The sequence below is a fragment of the Eretmochelys imbricata genome, chromosome 5, assembly GCF_965152235.1.
Source record: "Eretmochelys imbricata isolate rEreImb1 chromosome 5, rEreImb1.hap1, whole genome shotgun sequence".
Taxonomy (NCBI): domain Eukaryota; kingdom Metazoa; phylum Chordata; order Testudines; family Cheloniidae; genus Eretmochelys; species Eretmochelys imbricata.
Genome location: NC_135576.1, coordinates 25,515,303 through 25,535,898, shown reverse-complemented (window position 1 = coordinate 25,535,898; position 20,596 = coordinate 25,515,303). Strand labels below are relative to the sequence as shown.

At 43.5% G+C, this 20,596-nt stretch overlaps 1 protein-coding gene across 6 annotated transcripts in view; it reads left to right on the top strand.

The window, feature by feature from the left end:
• The first annotated feature begins 16,053 nt into the window (after window positions 1–16,053).
• Window positions 16,054–20,596, top strand: part of NADK2 (NAD kinase 2, mitochondrial) — a 63,005-nt gene continuing 58,462 nt past the window's right edge. The window contains exon 1 of one of the 6 annotated variants that reach the window (XM_077816759.1): window positions 16,054–16,624. In XM_077816759.1, the coding sequence (XP_077672885.1) occupies window positions 16,151–16,624 (474 nt within the window). In that variant the 5' untranslated portion in view covers window positions 16,054–16,150. The remainder of the gene's footprint in view (window positions 16,625–20,596) is intronic. The other 5 variants (XR_013346120.1, XM_077816755.1, XM_077816757.1 and 2 more) reach the window with 5 other exon arrangements.

Genomic DNA, 20,596 nt, shown 5'->3' with positions numbered 1-20,596 from the left:
CTCTCTGAGGCCTTCATGCTCTCAATATTTTTTTTCTTCATATTAAAAGTTTTGGCCTTCTGCATGCTTTTTGTTGTTTGACTAAGCAACCTTCTTTGGAATCTGTGAAGTAAACTCTGTGGGCCAATTTCTGTCCTGATTTTCAACTCATGTAGCCACGCTGACTTCACTGGAACTGCATGTAATGTAAATCAGGACAGAATTTGGCCACAAGAATTCAATTCCTATCTATGCCAATTAGTGGGGACAGAGCATAGGACTCTGCTTTCTAGGCAGGGGTTTCTAATGTGAGTCTGGAGCTTCTTCAAGATTATTATAGTAGTAAATTGAAAAATGTCTGTGGTTTGAATGACCTTGAATACTGCAGTAATAGAAATAGGATGAAATTTAATAGTGCAGGATGCAATATCATGCATGTAGGGATTAAACAAGAATTTTTGCTATAAGCTTGAGATGTTTTAGTTGGAAATGACAGAGGGGGAGAAAGATCTGTGTGTATTGGTCAATCACAAGATGACTACAAGCCGCCAATGTTATGTGGCTGCAAAAAAGCCTAATGCAATCCTAGGATGGATCAAATGAGGTATTTCCAGTAGAGATGGGGAAGTGTTATTACCATTATACAAGGCAGTGGTGAGACCTCATCTGGAACACTGTGTACAGTTCTGGTCCCCCTTGTTTAAGAAAATGAACTGAAACTGGAACAGGGGCAGAGAAGGGCTGCTAGGATGATCAGAGGAATGGAAAACCAACCTTATGAGAAGAGCCATAAGGAGCTTGGCTTGTTTAGCTTAATCAAATGAAGGCTGAGGAGAAAGATGACTGTTCTCTAGAGATACATCAGAGGAATAAACACCAGGGAAGGAGAAGAGTTATTTAAGGTAAGGGTCAATGTTGACACAAGAATAAATGGATATAAAATGGATGTCAATAAATTTAGGCTTGAAATTAGACAGAAGTTTCTAACCATCAGAGGAGTGAAGTTCAGGAATAGCCTTCCAAGCGGAGTAGTGAAGGCAAAAAACCTAACTAACACAGGACAGAGCATTTGATGTCCATTGTTTCACAACCTCCCTCCTTTCATTTACTTAAATTTGATTATTATTTTTCCTTTTCTTTCTCTAGTTATTTAGTTTATTATTTTCCTATTTTTCAGACAGTTGTGCTTCAAAAAAGGGGGTTTCCTGCCAATGTATGTTCTGCTAGACTTTTGGTTTAGCTCTCAGGCACTCCAGGTTACACTGAAGACCTTGGTGTTTAAACCCCAACAGACCTGCAAAGTCCTTTCCCCATAGCGACAGGCATTCTAGCTGCTTCCAGTGTTTCAGAGACATCCATGTTCCGTCAAAGTGCAAAGTCTGCAAGGGGTCCAAAGGCAGGTCTTGAAAGGACAGAGAGGCTAGGTTGAAGCTTTTTGTGACAGAATGTATCAACCCTGCACTGGGCAAACGAGGGCTGACCATGCCCCCTTATTCCTGCTGCGCATGCTCCAGGTGGAAGAGACTGATAAAAGGAGGCAGCCCTGCTAAGTTGGGGCTGGCGGCGGAGGAGGAAGGAACCATCAACCAAGGAACCATCAACTCTCCAGGCTGTAGAGACCATGGACCTAGACTATGCTGTGGACAACCAGCCGACCACAGAGACCGACTGGGATGCCGAGCTGCTGCCAGCCGAGGAGATGCCCAAGATGGGCTTTTTGGTAGAAAGTGACCTAGGGGATGTGTTAGGAGCCAGTGCCTGAACTGGGGCCCTAGAGCGAGTATTTGCCTTGCTTTGCCCCACCCTAGGAGCTATGGACTGCATGGTTGCTCTGCCCTGTCAGGGGTCCTGAGATACCCTGACTGTGATTGTTTGACCCAACAAGGAATCCGGACAAGCATGTGGCGGGGAGTATCAACCCTGCACTGAGCAAACAGGGGTGCCCCGCTCAACAGAGGCAGAAGCAGGAGCCCCCATGACACTCCTCTTAATGGAACCCTCTCTATCTCCAGTGAGGTCTGCCCTCCCCCCTTACCTTGGCCTCAATATCTCAGGCCGCTCTAGTGGCCATTGGAACGCCAGCAGCTGCTCCACAAATGAAGATAATGGAAAGAAAGAAGCCTCTTTCTCCTACTAAGGAATATAAGCAAAGGGGTAGATCACCTCATAAATCTGAGTCGGAGAGTCCTTGCTTCCTGTAAGGAATACTACTGAGGTTCTGGCTCAAATTGGTACCAAGGCATCAGTGTTGCCTAAGAAGACTCGATCAGAGAAGTCTACCAGGCAGCACAAAGAAGCATCTACCTTGGTACCACCTAATATATTGAGGCACCAAGATCCAGCCAGTGCTTCCACACTTGCCTCCATACTGTTCCCATCTCAGAGCCATAAATATCATCCAAACTGGCACTGGAATTCCTCTTCAATATTATCATCTTCATCATGTTCTGAGCTCAGAGATATCATCCAGATCACCCAGTATCATCCAGAGCCTCTCCATTCCCACATGCTCTCCAGATATGTGCCGATTCCTGTGCCAGACCCCAGTATCAACTCAGGATTCTGCTTCAGACTATCACAGTCCTCCAGCCCTCCCCAGATTTCTCTTCCGGAGGACCTTCTTATATCAGAGGAACCAGAGTCCCCTCTCCTAAAGAGCTCCACAGAAGCCCCTTGTTAGAGAGCTTATTCCTTCACTCTCCCACTTCCATGGTCTTTCTCGCATGAACAGAAAGCAACAATACCTGAAGTCCAAAGGTGCAAACAATTCGATGTTTAGTGGGGTGAACTTCCAGCAAGCTTAAATCCGAGTTCTTTTTTCCTTATTTTTGAATCCCAACTTACTTCCCGTTTGCCCCTAATTTATATAGTAATATTCTTAGCTATACCTTAACCAATCAGTCTATTGAAATTTACCAACCAATCCTAACATATTGTAACATAATTAGCTAACCAATTATGTCCCACCACCTTAGTTTACACCCAGCAAAATTAATTATACAACAGACAGAAACAATCACACAACCAGACAGACACCATGCCAATAAACAATAGCAAAGTGGGAACTAAAATGACAAAACAATACAGAAGTGAGGATTTCACAACTACATCGATAAAGACATAAGGGTTTCCTAGCTGTGTCTATTGATAAGTGAGTTCTTACCAGACACAAAACTATCAAACTAGATTTCCTTTTACATCTTCTAGGCTCTTCCCTTTCTCTGGAGGTGATAAAGCGGATCACCTTCCTATCAGCCCCCTATTGACTAGTTTGAAATGTGAGGATGTGACCGTGTGCTTCCCAGCTTATGGCTGCCTCTGCTGCTTAGCCAAAGGCATTGGCCTAAGAACAGGGCCTCAGACTGTCACAGTGAGAGAAGGCCCTTACCTAGATTCTTTCTTGTATATCTCTATTACTAGCTAAATGATAAACATATACCTAAATTCTTAAAGTACAGGCCTTTACAGGCAGGCCTGAATATCTATATCCTAACACCCCTTCCACAGTAATACTGTAACAACTGCAGCCTGAACCCTCTTGCATTGGACCAAGGTTAGAAACTCCACCCTCAGTACCAGCATCAATACCTGAGGCACTCCATTTTAGCCCAGAGAAGAATACTTATTCTTCTGGCTCTGATGTCTTGGTACAAGACTCTGCTTTGGTATCATACCATCTGAGCCTACATACTGAAGAAAAACACCTAGTCCTCAAGGTTATGAATACCCTTAGGGAGTCTTCCCCTATCCACCTCCTCAGTGTGCTTACTGGAATACCAAGTGACACCTCAGCAAGCAGTTTTATACAGTACCAGCCAGAAAAAAACCCCAACAGCTGCTGGTAATGCATCATTCACAAGCACCAATAGACCATCCTCTAGTACTGTACACCACCTTGGTACCAGAAGAGATACAAGATGAATAAGAGCCACGAACTAAGGAAAGCTCTCTCCTATCAGCCAAGTCCCCCTCCTTCCCATATGAGGCAGTAATGCCACCACCAGCAACTTATGCTGATGACTTCAGGACCTTCCAGATCCTAATGAAACGCATAGTGGAATCCCTCCAAATCCCATTAGAAGAGGTCCAGGAATCTCAATGCTCCCTGGTTTACGTTTTCAGTATCACCTCCCAGGATAAAATAATTTTACCAGTTAATGAGGCTCTGTTATCACCTACATGTACTTTATGGCAAACACCTGCCACTATTCTGTCCATCTGCTAGTGGCAGATAAAAAATATCATATTCCAACCAAGTACTTCTTTTCCCATTCTGCCCCCAATTCCCTGATTGTAGATGTGATTAATGAAAGAAATTGCCATGCTTATGCCAGACCCTCTCCTTCTGACAAGGAGTCCAAATGCTTAGACCGCCTGGGTAAGAAGAGTTACCTCTTGATGGCTCTTTAATTTCAAGTTGCAAATTATCAGGCCTTGATGACTAAGAACATAAGAATGGCCCTACTGGGTAAGACCATGGGTCCGTTTAGCCCAGTATCCTGTCTTCCGACAGTGGACAGTGCCCTGTGCCCCAGAGGGAATGAACAGAACAGGTAATCATCAAGTGATCCATCCCCTGTCGCTCATTCCCAGCTTCTGGCAAACAGAGGCTAGGGACACCATTCCTGCCCATCCTGGCTAATAGCCAGTGATGGACTTATCCTCCATGAATTTATCTAGTTCTTTTTTGAACCCTGTTATGGTCTTGGCCTTCACAACAGCCTCTGGCAAGGAGTTCCACAGGTTGACTCTGTGTTGTCTGAAGAAATACTTCCTTTTATTTGTTTTAAACCTTCTGCCTATTAATTTCATTTGGTGACCCCTAGTTTTTGTGTTATGAGAAGTAGTAAACAACACTTTCTTATCTTCTTTCTCTACACCAGTCATGATTTTATAGACCTCAATCAGATCTCCCCTTAGCCATCTCTTTTCCAAGCCAAAAAGTCCCAGTCTTATTAATCTCTCCTCATACGGAAGCCTTTCCATACCCCTAATCATTTTTGTTGTCCTTTTCTGAATCTTTTCCAATTCCAATATATCTTTTTTGAGATGCGGCAACCACATCTGCACGCAGTATTCAAGATGTGGGCATACCATGGATTTACATAGAGGCAACATGATATTTTCTGTCCTATTATCTATCTCTTTCTTAATTATTCCCAGCATTCTTTTCAATTTTTTGACTGCCGCTGCACATTGTGTGGATGTTTTCAGAGAACTATCCATAATGACTTCAAGATCTCTTTCTAAATATGATGTCAACAGTTATTCAAAGTTCACACACTTTATTGAATACCTCCCACAAGACCAGAAGAACAAATTCAAGCCCTAATTTTGGAGGGTCAGTTAATTGTGAAAGATTCTCTGAAGGCAGCTCTTGATGCCACTGACAGCTTCTAGATCCCTAGCCACTGCTGTGGTCATGCAGTGAACATCTTGGCTACAGTCTTCTGGACTTCCTAGAGGTACAGAATACTGTTGAAGACATCCCCTTTGAAGGAACTAAGCTAGTCATCCCCAATTTTTTTCTTGTGCCCCCCTTACCTAGTTCGTGCCTCCCAGAGCCATGGTTGGGAGCCTTGGGAAAACTGGTGCCAGGAGCGGGGCTGCAGCCTAGAGTGGGGCTGGGAGTGGAACTGTGGCTGGGAGTGGGGCCACGGTCAGGGCCAGGGCTGCAGCTGGGGCTGCAGTTAGGGCTGGGAGCCAGGGGCTGAGGTCAGGGCTGGAAATTGGAGGCCACGGCTGGGAGTGGGCCCACGACTGGGGCCAGGAGCCGGGGGCCACGGCCAGGAGCGGAGCCACAGCTGCAGCTGGGGCCGCAGCTGGGTCAGGAGCAGACCTAGGGACAGAGTGGCTCTCCCTCCCCCAATGGGGGCTAGTCCAGGCCCAGCAGCACTCCGCCGAACATTCCTCCATGGCCCACAGTTTGGGGACCACTGGCCTAAGCTCTTCAGTGCAGACACAGACTTCTTGCTCCACACCCTTAAGGATTTAAGAGTAATGCTCAGGCCTTCATGAGCCTGCAATAAAGAGATGATTTAGCAGGTCCCAAACTGCACAGTTTTGCAGATCATTCCAATGCCCTGCAAGAGACACTTCCCAGATCTTCAGAGCCTCCAAGGATACCTAGATCTCCGAAAACAGAACAGACCTCCTTTCCTATCACTCTGTCTGCACCTCCTTCAAGAGACCATCTTGACACTTAAGTCAAGATCCCTGAGCAGCCTATTTCCCTGTATCATTATCATGCCCCTACCACCAGGCAACCCCCCTTTTTCTCTGCAGCTCCCAGCTATTCCTCCTGCCTCTCCCTACCCGGCACAGATCCCCTAAAGGGAGGGGGCCCGGCCACACCATGTGACCAAGCAATCGGGCGACCAGGGGGTGCGGGAGGAATATGACTCCACATGCTCCCACCCCCCACGCATTGCCTCTGCCTGGAAGCAGATAAGGTATGTTTGGTAAATGTTCCATGTTGATTCAGAACTACCACATATAAAGATGTAAATTCCAAATAAGAGGTATTGTAAGAGCAAAAGTGGATAATTTATGCTTAATACATTTTCACAACTAGTCATGTGAAGCCGGCATAGTACATTGACCAATGAGATAAGTAAGATTATGCTAAATCCTATGAATCAGAGAAAGTTTGGCCTTTCAGCCAAACACAGGATTGGGGACTGGGTCAGCAGTTCTGAGTTTCATTCCTTCTTCTGCTGTAGACTTCCTTGGTGATGTTGGGCAAGCCATTTAACTCTTTGCCTCAGTTTCCCATGTAAAATGGGAATAATGTCACAGTTGTGAGTTTTAATTTAGAAACGTGTTTTGAGAATGTTTAAATTTATTCAAGTTTATATAAGTGCAACGTAATATTATTATTTCTATAAATTCAAAGGGCCCAATACTTGATTTTCTAGCTCTAGAATACTTCCCATGACTCAAAAAAAATAAAAGTGCACCATTATACACAAGCATATACCCGCAACAATAGCTTAAGTTAGATCACCTTGCAGTAGGGAAAACATCACCAAACAAGTTGAAAATAGTCCAAAAGGACTATGTAACATTATGTGAATCATCAAGTCCTACAGGAATAATAAATCAAATGTCACAAAGGATCCTAAAGCAGGTACCATTTGGAAAAGAACCATGGAATATCTTACCTGTTCATTACCACTCTTATATCCAGTTAGTCCAATAAACGATATTATCTCACCCACTTGTCTCTCTAATAAAAATGTATACAAGGATTCCCCTGGGTGCTCTTAGAATGGGGAAATGTCTTAGCTCTCTTTGTAAGATGTAAAGGCAGCTCACATCTTGATTACTACAACATGTTTTTTTCTGGCTTGACAAATGCAATCTTGTCCTGCTCCTATCCATTCAGTGTTGCTGGCGTGACCCGAGGTGGGGAGGCAGCCCAGGCTATGTGGAGGGGGTCATAGCATGGCCTGGGGGCAGCCTGGGGCACAGCAGGGAGAAGGTTGTTGAAAAGACTGGGGTATAAGATCTGAGGCCTTCTTCTGCAGTAAAATCAGCAGCCCTGAGCTAAGTTGCAGAGAGTCACATCCTCAGTTTCTATCTAAATTTCACCAAAACAATGTAATATCAGGCTGTTAAGAAGGCACTGTTACTATATCAGAGGATTTCTGTATGATTTTTAATTTTATATAGTTTAAAGATCCCAAAGTAATGTTCATTAGAAGGCCTTTCCTTTTTCCTTTCTCTGTGAGCAGTTTGCAAGGCCAAACTGCTCAGCACATCCTGGGACAGAGGGTCTGTTCTCAGAAGAGATAAGACTTTGCAAAAATAACTGTTCCTCAGAACAGCACACAGAGATTCCCACCCTTCTCGCGTTCTTTATCTTGCTTGTTATGTATGTTATATGGTAAGGGGGTTAAGCAGTTTCGTTACACCCTAAGAGTTGTTAAAGTCAGAAGAGATATATGTTGAAATAAAGCTTGAGAATGCATGTGAATGGATGTTGTGTGTAAATAGAAGATGAATGGTTAGGAGTGCCAGCCTAAGAGTTACCACTTCAGTATCGACTGGCCGAAGAATGCACTAAGTGGAGATAACCGGATGAACCCCGGAGCGAAGACTGGAATCCACCCAACAGTCTCAAGGATGGGAGGGCCGAAGAACAAGATAACATCTGGCAGCACGGAGCCGTCAGGGATGTGCCATCTGCTGGATTGATTCAGCAACAGCATGATGAAGCCATCTCCACAGACTGGCATAGGAATAAACTCCTATAAAAACAGACCCTAAAGACTAAGGACTTTGAGTCTGGTTCTGCAACCACCCTCCAGGAGCATCAGATGCGCATCTATCAAAGACTCGGCTCCACCCCCATGCCCAGGTTACCTGGCCAGTAACTTGGCATGAGCAACCTCTAGGCTGGTAACTATAACAACTTTGCAGAACTTGTATGTGTATGTGTGTGGGAGTGAATGGAATGTAGTAAATATGACTTTTTACTTGCTTTGCTTCTTTTGGTATTTTGTGTGAGTACATGGGATAGAATATTTATGATTACTTGTTTATTGTGCCTCTTTTTGTATTCACAATAAATGTGGCATTTTGCCTTATCCTCTTTTAAAAGATCCTGTTGGGTTTTATTTTATTGGTATAACAGCACTCCTGTCCTAATAGTACCCACTGTGACTTTATTGATGTAAACTGTGACTGTATAGATCATTGTTGCAACCACGGTCCTATAGTTGCACCAAATCTTGTACAAAGGAGATCAAGTAAGAAAGGTTGTAATTTGAAAAGATTGTAATTTGCTGGTTATGATTATGTTGTCTATATGTGTATATCATTTTTGTATGTGAAGTTATGAATATGGGCTATGTACTTATATCTAAATGTGTCTGATTCTAAGTAGCATTAGTGAAGCATTTGGTCAACTTCTTGAGAAAGGACTATTCAGATTAAGTGCCCAATTAAGAAACACCTGACAATGGACCTTGGGAGATTCCAATCCACATATGAGGAGCCTTCCTGGGAACATTCAAGGTAGCATGTGAGCAATGGCTGCTCTACCTGTAAAGAACTGAGTCATGCAGGGACTTGTGACTTGCCCATGTGACTCTAAACTCCATCTTGTTTCTGTTCTGTGATTTTCCACAGTAAGAACAAAGGGGCCTTTCACATGGCAGAGGATATAAAAGGCCCTGGAAACCCCTCCATTTTGTCTTCAATCCTATTTCTTATCTCTGGAGGAACTTTGATACAAACTGAAGCTCTGAACAACGGACTGAATGACCCATCCAAGCTCTGGATGTACTCCAAAGACTTTACTTAAGCCAGCAGTTTATTCCATCACTGCTACAAGCCTGAACCAAGAACTTGGCCATTACTGTATGTAATTGATTCCATTTAACCAATTTTAACTATCATCTATATTTCTTTCTTTTTATGAATAAACCTTTAAAGGATTAGCAATAGCGTGATTTGTGGGTAAGATCTAACTGGTGTATTGACCTGGGTCTGGGGCTTTGTCCCTTGGGATCGGGAGAACCTTTTTTCTTTTACTGGGGTATTGGTTTTCATAGCCATTCATCCCCATAAGGAGCGGCGCTGGTGGTGATACTGGGAAACTGGAGTGTTTGAGGGAATTACTTGATGACTTGTGGTTAGCCACTGGAGTGAAACTGAAGTCCTTTCTGTTTGGCGTGCCTTAATAGTGAAGGAACCCCAGCCTTGGGCTGTGACTGCCCTGCTCGGAGCAATTTGTCCTGAATTGATACTCTCAGTTGTGTCCTGCTGAAGGCCACTTTGTTACACCCACCATCACCAGATAAAGAAACAGACCTTAAGATGTTTAAAGAAAATGTTGCTTGATAGCATTCTGTCTGGCAAGAAACCACTTATCAAGTTATGACAGTGAAATCTATACTTGTCTATTGTTTTGCCTTTATGGCCCTGATTTCTCTATTGTTTATCTGTATGGTCTCCACACTGGATTTGATTTAAATCATAATTTAAATCACTAGTCAGGAAGACTCGATTTAATCATGGATTTCTACATAAAAGTGCATTCTTGTTGGTTGTTATAACCCTAATACATATTCTTCACAACTCAGAGATAGATGTAGGTTTCATTTTTAGAAGGTACACACTATACATTTTTAAAGTGATTTATTTTGAAAGCTTTTCAGATTAGTTTTACAGCTATATCAGAAAATGAATGTTTGTTTGGTTATTTCATTTACCAAAGGTAATTGAAGCAGACAGTTCACCTCCCAATGACTTCAGAAATATCTCCAATTCAACAGGTTAATCATTAATATTTGGAGAATTTTCTTGCCATCCTGTATTAGGAGGAGAACATCACCAGACAGACATTTAGATTGTTGTATTTAACTAAAACAACAATGTTATGTATTCTGGATTTTTTTCTTCAACAGCAAACATATAATATTTTAACAAAACAAGCATATGAATTTTTGAATTTAGTTAAACATTCAAACTTTTAAAATCAGGTTTGTTTTTGTTAAAATTGTTTTTAATTAAAATAGTTAAATGAATTTTTAAAAAAAACAACAAAAATTAAATCAACCATGTCAGCCAGGTCAACATGAGAAACTTAAAATATTGGCTTCTATATTAAATATTGCAGCTAACTCAGTTGTCTTCACCTTCATTTTCCTGTTTGTTTATAATCTGGAAAAGAAAAACAAGCTTTCCTGCTTTTTAAGGTCCCAAATGGTTTCTCAATTTGGAATTTTAGTCCAAAGGAAAAAAATATTCTTTCTACCCGGAAGAAGAAGCTACTGCTGTTAAAAGTGAGATTATCACTTCAACAGTCTCTGAATCCAAGTGCTAAAGTGACTTCCACCAGTTCACTGGTATGACTTTCTTTTAAAACATCATCAGCAAACCTATATTTCTTGAATGGTTCACCCTTAGCCCTGAAGTTTATTATAGTTGGCATTATGGAGGGATGATTGCTGGATGTCCATGTCATAGGCAACTCCTCTTCTTCAGCAATTAAGGTTTGACCCTGGTACCAAGTATTGAGAATATTTGCAAGAAAATGAGCTGGATATAGTGCTTGTCCCATTCGTTTTTTTAAGGCTTGTAATTTAACTTTGTCATTGCATATTTCTCTTTTTAAGATCTCACTCAGTTCCTTCCAAATTTCAACACCGTCAGCAATAAAACAGCTATTTCCCTGCGTTTTGTTCAAGGCTACAGAAATAGGCTTCAGGGTACTCGGCATGTGTTCAACATTTCTCTTAAGCCCAATGTTGAGAACCTTGGCTGTGGTAGTGCCATATATTTTTTCATGATTTTGTTCACAAACTGTCATCAGATTAGACCAGTTCTTGATCTAGTGCTCAGAACGGTCCACTCCTGAGTTCCATCGCACATCTTCTGGGAGTGTTAGCTTGGTTCTTCCCAGTTTTTTCAGAGCAGCTGCGGCAAAGTGGTTGTTACAGAAGTATTTTGCAATTTCAACATTAGCCTTTATTTCTGGAACACTGAAGTCTTTGGCTAAGAGGTGCATCAAATGAGCACTGCAACCGTATCTTATCGCTTGGGACTCTCTTCTAAATAATTTCTTCTCATCTTGGATATATTTTCAGCATTGTCTGTGACCAAGCTGTGTACTAGACATTTGAATTTTTTTCACAGTTTGTTATAGCTTTTACTGATACTTCTTGTAAGTATTCTGCTGTGTGTGCATTTTCTGATGTATCAATTGTTTCTGTAAGGAAGACATTTCCTTCTTCTGTTGTCACACAAGCACATACAACAGGATCGCTGTGGACATTACTCCACCCATCAAAACTCAGGTTAACAATTTTACCCTCTAGACCTTTTGCACAATGCTCAATTTCTCTTTCATAAAAACACTTTATCTGGCAAGTTGCCTGTGACATCTGCTCTGTTGGGTGGACTGTATCCTGGTCTTAAATGACCAAACCATATTAATGAAGTGTGGGTTCTTAATCATACAGAAAGGAGAGTTTGTTGAATATACAAACCGGGCAATTTTTTCATCAATTACCTCCTTTTGTAATCTGCTGGTTCTTACCACAAACTTATCCATGGTTATTTCTGGATGATGGAGATTTTTTTTTTCTTTTTGCTACAGGTGATGTACTATGACTATGTGACATACATGATGTGACTGAAACATTATCATTGGCAGATAACTCTGAAACTATAGAAAATGATAGTGATCTTGAAAGTGGATAGTCTTCAGAAGCCTGTATGTTGACGATGGATTCTCCTAAACAAAATAAGTCAATGCAGTTATTTAATTATTATTACCATACTGCTCATTTAATATTACTCATTGCATTAACTGACACTCAGTACTACTCTAAAGGTGAAATTGTGCAAGGAAGATCTGCCTATTTCAGCTATTTATTTTTTATCACAACTGCATCTAAAATGATAGTACCATACAGTAACAACTATATTTTTTCCTCAAACATGAGAATTCAAGAATAGTCCAGAATGAAGACAGGCAGTCCTTAAGAAAGAAGTATGAAATAAAAAAGTTTACCAACCTGAAGATCCTGCATGTTCAGACAGGTTCCTTTCATCATCTTCAACACAGCTTCCTCCTGAGAAGGATCACTTCTCATGATGTTGTTTCATTTGGGCAACCAGGTCTTGCATTTCTTTGTTGCACATTTTGCATGCATGCCTGTCTTACCCACAGGTAGAGGAACTTCATTAAAATATTCCCAAACTGGGGTTTTTTTTATGGCCTGCTGCCATTATAGGTTTTCCCTTCTAGTGAGAGAATGGTGTGGAAGATCTCAAATCAATGAAGGCTACACTCAGAAAGACCTCAAGACTTCTGGAATATGCTGCTCAAACAGCTTCACTTTTGTTTCTACTGCCTGTCCCTCCCTTCTCACATTTATCTCCAGACTTCTTCTCCTTGTCCAGATCTATTCCGACCCCAACAATCTTCTATTCATTGAACTTTTTGAAACTTTGCACTTTTAGAGAGAGGTAAGGGATTGACTCTCTGTACACAGATTTGCAGAGGGACAATAGAGTTGAGGTCTGTTATTTCTCACCTCTATATATTTATTTAAAACCTTTTTTCTGTTAACAAGCATGTTATCTCTGGAGACACAAATCCAGTTTGAGAACTGCAAAACTAAGCATCTCTGATGGTATCTTCTACCATCACTGAGTCATAGATTCATAGATATTTAGGTCAGAAGGGACCATTATGATCATCTAGTCTGACCTCCTGCACAACGCAGGCCACAGAATTTCACCTACCACTCCTGCAAAAAACCTCATACCTATATCTGTGCTTTTGAAGTCCTCAAATCGTAGTTTAAAGACTTCAAGGAGCAGAGAATCCAGCAAGTGACCCATGCCCCATGCTACAGAGGAAGGCGAAAAACCTCCAGGGCCTCTTCCAATCTGCCCTGGAGGAAAATTCCTTTCCGACCTCAAATAGGGCGATCAGCTAAACCCTGAGCATATGGGCAAGATTCATCAGCCAGATACTACAGAAAATTCTTTCCTGGGTAACTCGAATCCCACCCCATCTAATATCCCGTCACAGGCCATTGGGCCTATTTACCATGATCCCACTGGGTAGCTAGAAAGATTAACCTAAATAATCTATACAGAAGCCCCTGGAACCCCCCAAAATTGGGTCCCTAATTCATGAACTATTGGAACTCATTTACAAAACTTTTCTTAAATATTACATGACTATATTGTCTCATACTATAGAATTAGAATTTATAATCCCTATTCCATGATGAGATAGCTTTGAGCTATAATGTAGCTTAATTAAAACTATCTTTAGATAGGCTTTTCTCTTCAAGCATTTTATCAAAAAAACTTTTTTTCTTTAAATCATTGATTTTTAATCCACCCTGATGGTCTCTGTCTGATTCTTTAATTGATTCTGTCTGTTGCATAACTAATTTTGCAAGATTGGAACCAATTCAGGTGGTGGGGCATGATTGGTAAACAAGTGTTTCACTATGTTAGGACTGGTTAAAGAATTATTTCATAATACTTTAGTAAAAATAATCAGATCACATACAGATCGTCAGGACTCAAGTTTCACTATAAAAATTGGGGTCCAAGAAGAAATGGAAGAAGAACCTAACTCCAGAACACAGTCCAACATCAAAGCTGCCAAAATCATGACACCCTGCCAACTATATACTGTTCAGAAGCTGGAGTCCTGGACTACCTGATCCTGACTGGCCACCAGGAAAAGTTTGTTAGCCTTACTGGGAGTGGTGAGCACTGTACACTTAGCATGTGTATTCTGTCAATCAATTGTTAATAAATATAGGTTAAGGATATTATTGTGTAAGACTCTTACACTTGGAAAAGGCCCTGCAGACCGTGAAGCCCAAAGCCCACTGGAATGGGTGTTAGCCCGGAGCCCATGGAGGGGTAAAGTTGGGTCCCTTACTTCCTGAGTACCCAAAAGAGAGGAGGGGGAGTGAGAGCCCTAAATTGTGTGTGTAACAGGGGTGGCCTGGGGCACAGTGCAGGGTGGGAGGGCAGACTGGGGCACTGCAGGGTAGGATCGTGGCACAGCCCCAGGGGATGTAACTGGGGCACAGTAGGAGGGGGATTGTTGCATGGCCGGGGCGGGGGGGAGAGGAGGGCTGACTGGAGCACAGCAGGGCTGTGTGGCCATAGGCAGTGTCTTTATGAGTTACTGGGGGGAGCTCAATCCCCTGCCCCACTCCAGGCCCTGCCCCCACTCCACCCCATTCTGCCCCCTCTCTTGAGCGCACCCTGCCCTCACTCCTCCCACAAGCTGCTAAACAGCTGATCTGCAGCAGATGGAAGGCGCTGGGAGGGATGGGAAGGAGCTGATCGGTGGGGCTGCCGGTAGATGCTGAGCTGCCTGTGGTTATGGCACAGGCCAGGGGAGGCAGCCTGGGCTTTGTGGACGGGGTTGTGCGTGTGGCAAGACCTGGGGAGGGGGGTCAGTCTGGGCTTTGCCAATGGGGTTGTGGCAAGATGGGGGAGGGTCAGTCTGGGTTTTGTGGGGAGATGAGATGTGTCAAGACCTGGGGGGGGGGGGGGGGAAGAGGATGTTCAGCCAAGAGCACAGTACGGGGGTCCTGGCACAGGTCAGGGGCAGCCTGGGGCACAGCAGGGATCATGGCCCTCAGGGCAATTTACGGGCAGTTTACGGTGCACAATTGGGGTCGTGGCGTAGCAGTCGGCGGCCCAAGGTACTCAAGGGTGGGTGTCACAGTGCACAGCAAGGTTTCACTGGGGATACGGGGGGGTTGTGATGCAGTATGGCAAGGTGGGGTGGGCATGGGGGTTTGTGGCATGGGGGGCATCATGGGGTGTGCAGGGGATTCATCAGAGGGGGTGTATATATATATATATATAGACACACACACACATATATAGGTTTTTAGCTAGTGCTAGTCAGAGCCCGCCCGTAGCACGATGCTGGGGTGACACGGTGCTCTCTGTGCACTCTGCCTCATGTCTCGCAGACAGGGAGGCTGCCCTGGACAGGCGGCAGTTTGACAGCCCTGCGTTCCCTGCCTCCAGTCAACAACTCCCCTCAGGAGGGGCGCCCCGCCCCCTGCGAGCCAGTTCTAACTGGCTCTGTGATGGCAGTCACTCTCCAGCTCGCGCACCCAACTTCTCAGTTCGAATCCAATCGCTATCTCTTGACCCCTCCCAGGCTCGCTGGGCTTCAGGACAGGCTGGTGCCAGGAGGAGGAAGCGCATGCGCACCCCTCAGTAATGCCAACAGGACGGAGCGGCAATCTGTAGGGGTTGATGTAGATAAACACCCCACGGCCTTTTCCTCCCGCCCTTCCTCGGTTTGGCGTTCTTTTCTTCCTGATTGGTTGAAATGCGCTGTTCGTCCTGTCAGCAGCCGGGAAAAGTTTCCCCCTCTTGGTTTGATTGAGTCGGGCGCATGCGCAGTCCATATTATGTTCCGGCGGGTGAGTATGTCTCTCTGTCCTAGTCCTTGTGTTGGGCGCGTGCGCTGTCTGTTCCGTGAGCTGGGTCTCTAGGCCGGCGCGCACGTACCATGTGTGTTTAGCGCTTAGGAGGCGGCGGGCTCTGGTTTGCCGGATCTGTCTCCGCCCCCCTCGAAGAGCTGCGCGGTTGGAGCGGCCAGGGGTGGGCTCCCGGCCATTACGGGTCCGGGGGTAGTGAAGCCCGGGCTATGACCTGCTACCCGGGCTTCCTGTGCGGCTGCCGCTGCGCAGCCAGCCGGGCGGCCGCCCTGCGCTCCCTGCTGAAATACCAAGCAGCGCCTGCGGCTTCGTCTCTCCTGGCCGGGCTGCCGCTGCCCGGCGGGCTTCAGCGGCGCCTCCTCACGTGCAGCCGGCTGAGCCGGGCCGAGTCCTTGCTCCCCTCCTTCGCCGCCGCCGGGTTCCCACCCCAGCGGCTCCTCCAGCAAGAGCGCTCGGGCTCGCCTGGACCCGGACCCTTCGCGCTGGGCCCGCAGAACTCTTCTGGGTTCGCCCTGTCGTGGCTGGATCAGCGGCGGGGGAGGAGCGCGGGGAGCGCGCGGCTCGCTTGTGGCGGGGGGTTCCGCCCCTCCCGGGTCGTGGTGGTGGCCAAGACCACCAGATACGAGTTCGAGCAGCAGCGCTACCGCTACGCGGGGCTCTCGGAGGAAGATCTCAAACAGCTGGTGAGTGCGGCACAGCTCATTACCCCCAGCCAGGCTGGTACCCTCGCCCCTACGGTCCTCAGCGGGCAGGATGCCCACCTAGGGTAATCTCAGCCGCTGCCACCTGCTCCAGCTTCACCCGTTCAGGGAAACAGGCCAGATTAGCCCCTGATAAAGCTCACTTTTCAGGAAGCACAGGCAGGTCTATAGGCACCTAGAGTCAAATAAATGTGAGATCCTTAACACTAAATAAACTTTCAACAACATTGCCTTGGCTCCAGCCCCACAGGTGGGGGTAAGGAGGTGCACTGTTACCATTCAGTTTGAGAGAAACAAGGTGGATGAGGTAATATCTTTTATTTGACCAAATTCTGTTTGTGAAAGAGGCAGGCTTTCTATCTCTGTGAAGCTCAAAAACTTGCCTAAAGAAAAGGAGTACTTGTGGCACCTTAGAGACTAATCAATTTATTTGAGCATAAGCTTTCATGAGCTACAGCTCACTTGATCGGATGCATAGTGAGCTGTAGTTCACGAAAGCTTATGCTCAAATAAATTGGTCAGTCTCTAAGGTGCCACAAGTACTCCTTTTTGCGAATACAGACTAAGACAGCTAAGCAGACTAACATGGCTGCTACTCCAAAAACTTGCCTATTTCACCAACAGAACTTGGTCCAATACAAGTTGCTACCTTACTCACCTTATCTATCTTATTTCCTGGGACCAACTAGGCTTAGAGCAGCTACACTAGAGAGTTTCTAGTGTAGCCATAGCCTCTGTAGTGCATTTTGAAAATATAAAGTAATTAACTGTTACAACTGTATTGCTTTCCTACTTCCTTAACAAGTGGGATGAATATAAAAGCGCCTTGCTCCATAAATAGAAGTAAAGCCTCTTTTTTGCCTCTGTTTTGGGTTAGTTGTCTTTACCTTTTTGGTCTCCAAGGCTTCATTTGCACTGGAGAATTGAACAGCTTTAAATTGAACTGGTTTAAACACAGAGACCAATCTTGCAATGACTTAGGTACATGCTTAACATTTCCCACTAACTGTGAAAATCTTTGAATCTAGAACTGAAAACTTACCATAATACCATCTTTTAAAAATCAGAATGGAGCACTCTAAATCACTATACACTGTGAGCAGTCCCACCAAAGTCAGTGCATAAGTCCTTGCGGGATCCAGGGCAAAAATACAGCATACCTTGTCTTTCAGTTTCCCATTCCTTGCTTTCTACCCCTTGTCACAGAAAACTGCCAAGAAAAACTAAAAGTATTCCTTCATCATAACACCTTAGAAAATGAAAACTGTATTACGCCAGTAATAAGTGATTCTGACTTCAGAGGGAGAAATGACATAGCCACAAAAAACTGTTTAAAGGAGTCCTGCATAGTGTGTTCTCCTGCTTGCATGTTACATTAGAAATATCGGGAAAGTCAAGTCTGGCCTTCCCTTTTGCTGAAGGTAATATTGGGGATCACTTAGGATGTTTTTTTTTGTGATTCCTTGCCTTAACTTATGTGGCAAATAGTTTTTGAAAGTGCCTGAGTGCCACTGAAAGTCAATAGGACTGAAGAGCGTAAGTCACTTTTGAAAATTTCCCCCTGAATATTTAATTTTTTCTTTGTCCATTGATTAAACATTAAAGTTAAATGCTTTTAAACAAAATTTTTAAACAGTGTTACTAAAATTTTTTCCTGTCATTGTTCAGCTTTTACTTTCTTGGCCTTTGTCATCATTTCACTAGTCCTCCAGTTATCAGTCTTTAAAGCTAGATGGGACCTGAATTTCTAATGTAAATTAAACACATATGAAAAAACTTCAGGAAAAAAACCTTTCAAGTCTTCTTTATCATTTGTTCAAAAAAAAAAAAAAAATAGCATCCCCCAAAAAAGGGCACATGCCCATTCCAGCCTCCCCTACTGTGCCTTGCTGCTGTGATGCCACACGAAGCCCTGTACATGGATGGGTTCCCTTGTGTATTTGTTGACAAACTACTTGTATCAAATTTTTTCCAGCTGTCATTGCAGTAATAGGCTGATATCCTTATACGTTTGTTTGCATGACCTCCCCATATGTTCTGTACTTAACTGTTTATTCAAGCATTTACGTTCCTGTAACTATCCCTTTAAAACCCAAATGGTTGTAAAAAGGAGAAATCTTCTACATTTTTACCATTCTACTTACTTCTAACATTTCCTTCATCTTGAACAATGGAATTAATCACTTTCACTGTATTGTGATGGTGGTCTTAAAAATGTACTCAAGATGATTTTTTGCTCCTTACTGAGTGTGTCTTACATGAAGTAAATATCTCCAGAAAGCACTTGCTTGAGAGGATTTAACTGCATGTTGGACATATGTATGCGAATTTCATTGCTTCTATGGAAGGTGACTTCGCAACCTGAGGAAATTATGGTTGTCAGCTTGCCCTTAATCCATTTTCCTGTCATCTCAGGAAGAAAAGCATTCATTGAGATAAGTAAGGGTTTGACATGAATGAGCAAAAATAAAGACACTAGATTTTAGGCTTCCTGTTCTAGCTCTTCATTGTGTCTAATTATAAACTTGGTATCAGTTTTATCCAATATTCAAGAACAGTGTATAGTGTCTAGGGGCTCCGTTGCAGGGAATGTATAAACTGTGGTATCTGTATACAAAGTAGTAACGAACTCTTTCTCGGCATTAGTAGGTTTTTTAGAACCATGTATGCTTTTCAAAGCATTCCATGGGATTTAATCATTCAACTCTTATTAATATCAGTGGGGCAGTCTTCAGTATCTCGGGGCATCGGTAGTCCCTCCAATCACAGTCAGGAGAACATTGCAGGTGCTTCCAAGAAAGACAGTGTCCTTTGGCTCTGCCTGCCTGCAGCATCTGCTAGTGGATAATTATTTTGATGAGCCCAGAACCCTGAAGTAGATCTGATTAAATCCACCTTTTCAGGGACAATCTTTTTCTTTTTCTTTCTGTATGTAGTTGAATTCATTTGAATTGGGTGTTGAAAATGGAAATAAAAGTAATTGATTTTTGTTTCATTTGTATAGTTTCCTATCCTACTTCCATGAGAAAATGCTGAGGTGAAAGTTTCTTTTCTAAACAAAGTAGGAGAAACTAAATTCTTGCACCAGTATAAGGGAAATACTTACTCCAAGTTCTTCTAATTTTAAAGATAAAAGGTCTGTCTCTCTATTGGACTAAAGAAATCTGAGCAAATTCATTCTGAGGTTCAAATGGCACAATTGCTGCTGCTATCTCTTACTGAGTTCAAAGAACTGGTTCAGGGTTGTTTACCTGACAGTCATCTTTAAGTAAAGTTTCACACAGGAAGTACCTCAGATAATGAATAGAGAATGATTACTACCAATACAAGGTTTCAGAATAGCAGCCGTGTTAGTCTGTATCCGCAAAAGAAAAAGAGTATTTGTGGCACCTTTAGAGACTAACAAATTTATTTGAGCATAAGCTTTCGTGAGCTACAGCTCACTTCATTGGATGCATCCAATGAAGTGAGCTGTAGCTCACGAAAGCTTATGCTCAAATAAATTTGTTACCAATACAATACAATACAAACAATTTGTTTGGCTTTGCTGATGGCTTCCTGAGACTATACCAAATACCTGGCAGGCGTGTTAGCTCACCTAAGAAGTACAAATGCAGCCTTGTGGTTCAGTTATAAACAGAAGCTTTTGGCTATCAGGGCTCTATGCATGTGTACGCCTCTTAATCAGATTGTGAATAAAGTTCTTAAGGCTTTTGTGAGGAACTACAGTTATCCCTCACTTAACACTGCTTTCTTGATTTAGAAGTGAAGTCTAATCCTCTTTGGAAGTACAGTCCTTCAGTCTTTAAATGCTCTTCATGTGCTTTCTGTGGTCACCGCCAAGAGTGGAGATCCACTTGAACAATTCACACTGGAAAAGAAAAGGCTACCTGCCTGTCACTTGAGTTCCCCAAGCCTATGCAAATCCTCACTCTGCTTCTTCAGTCATCAGAT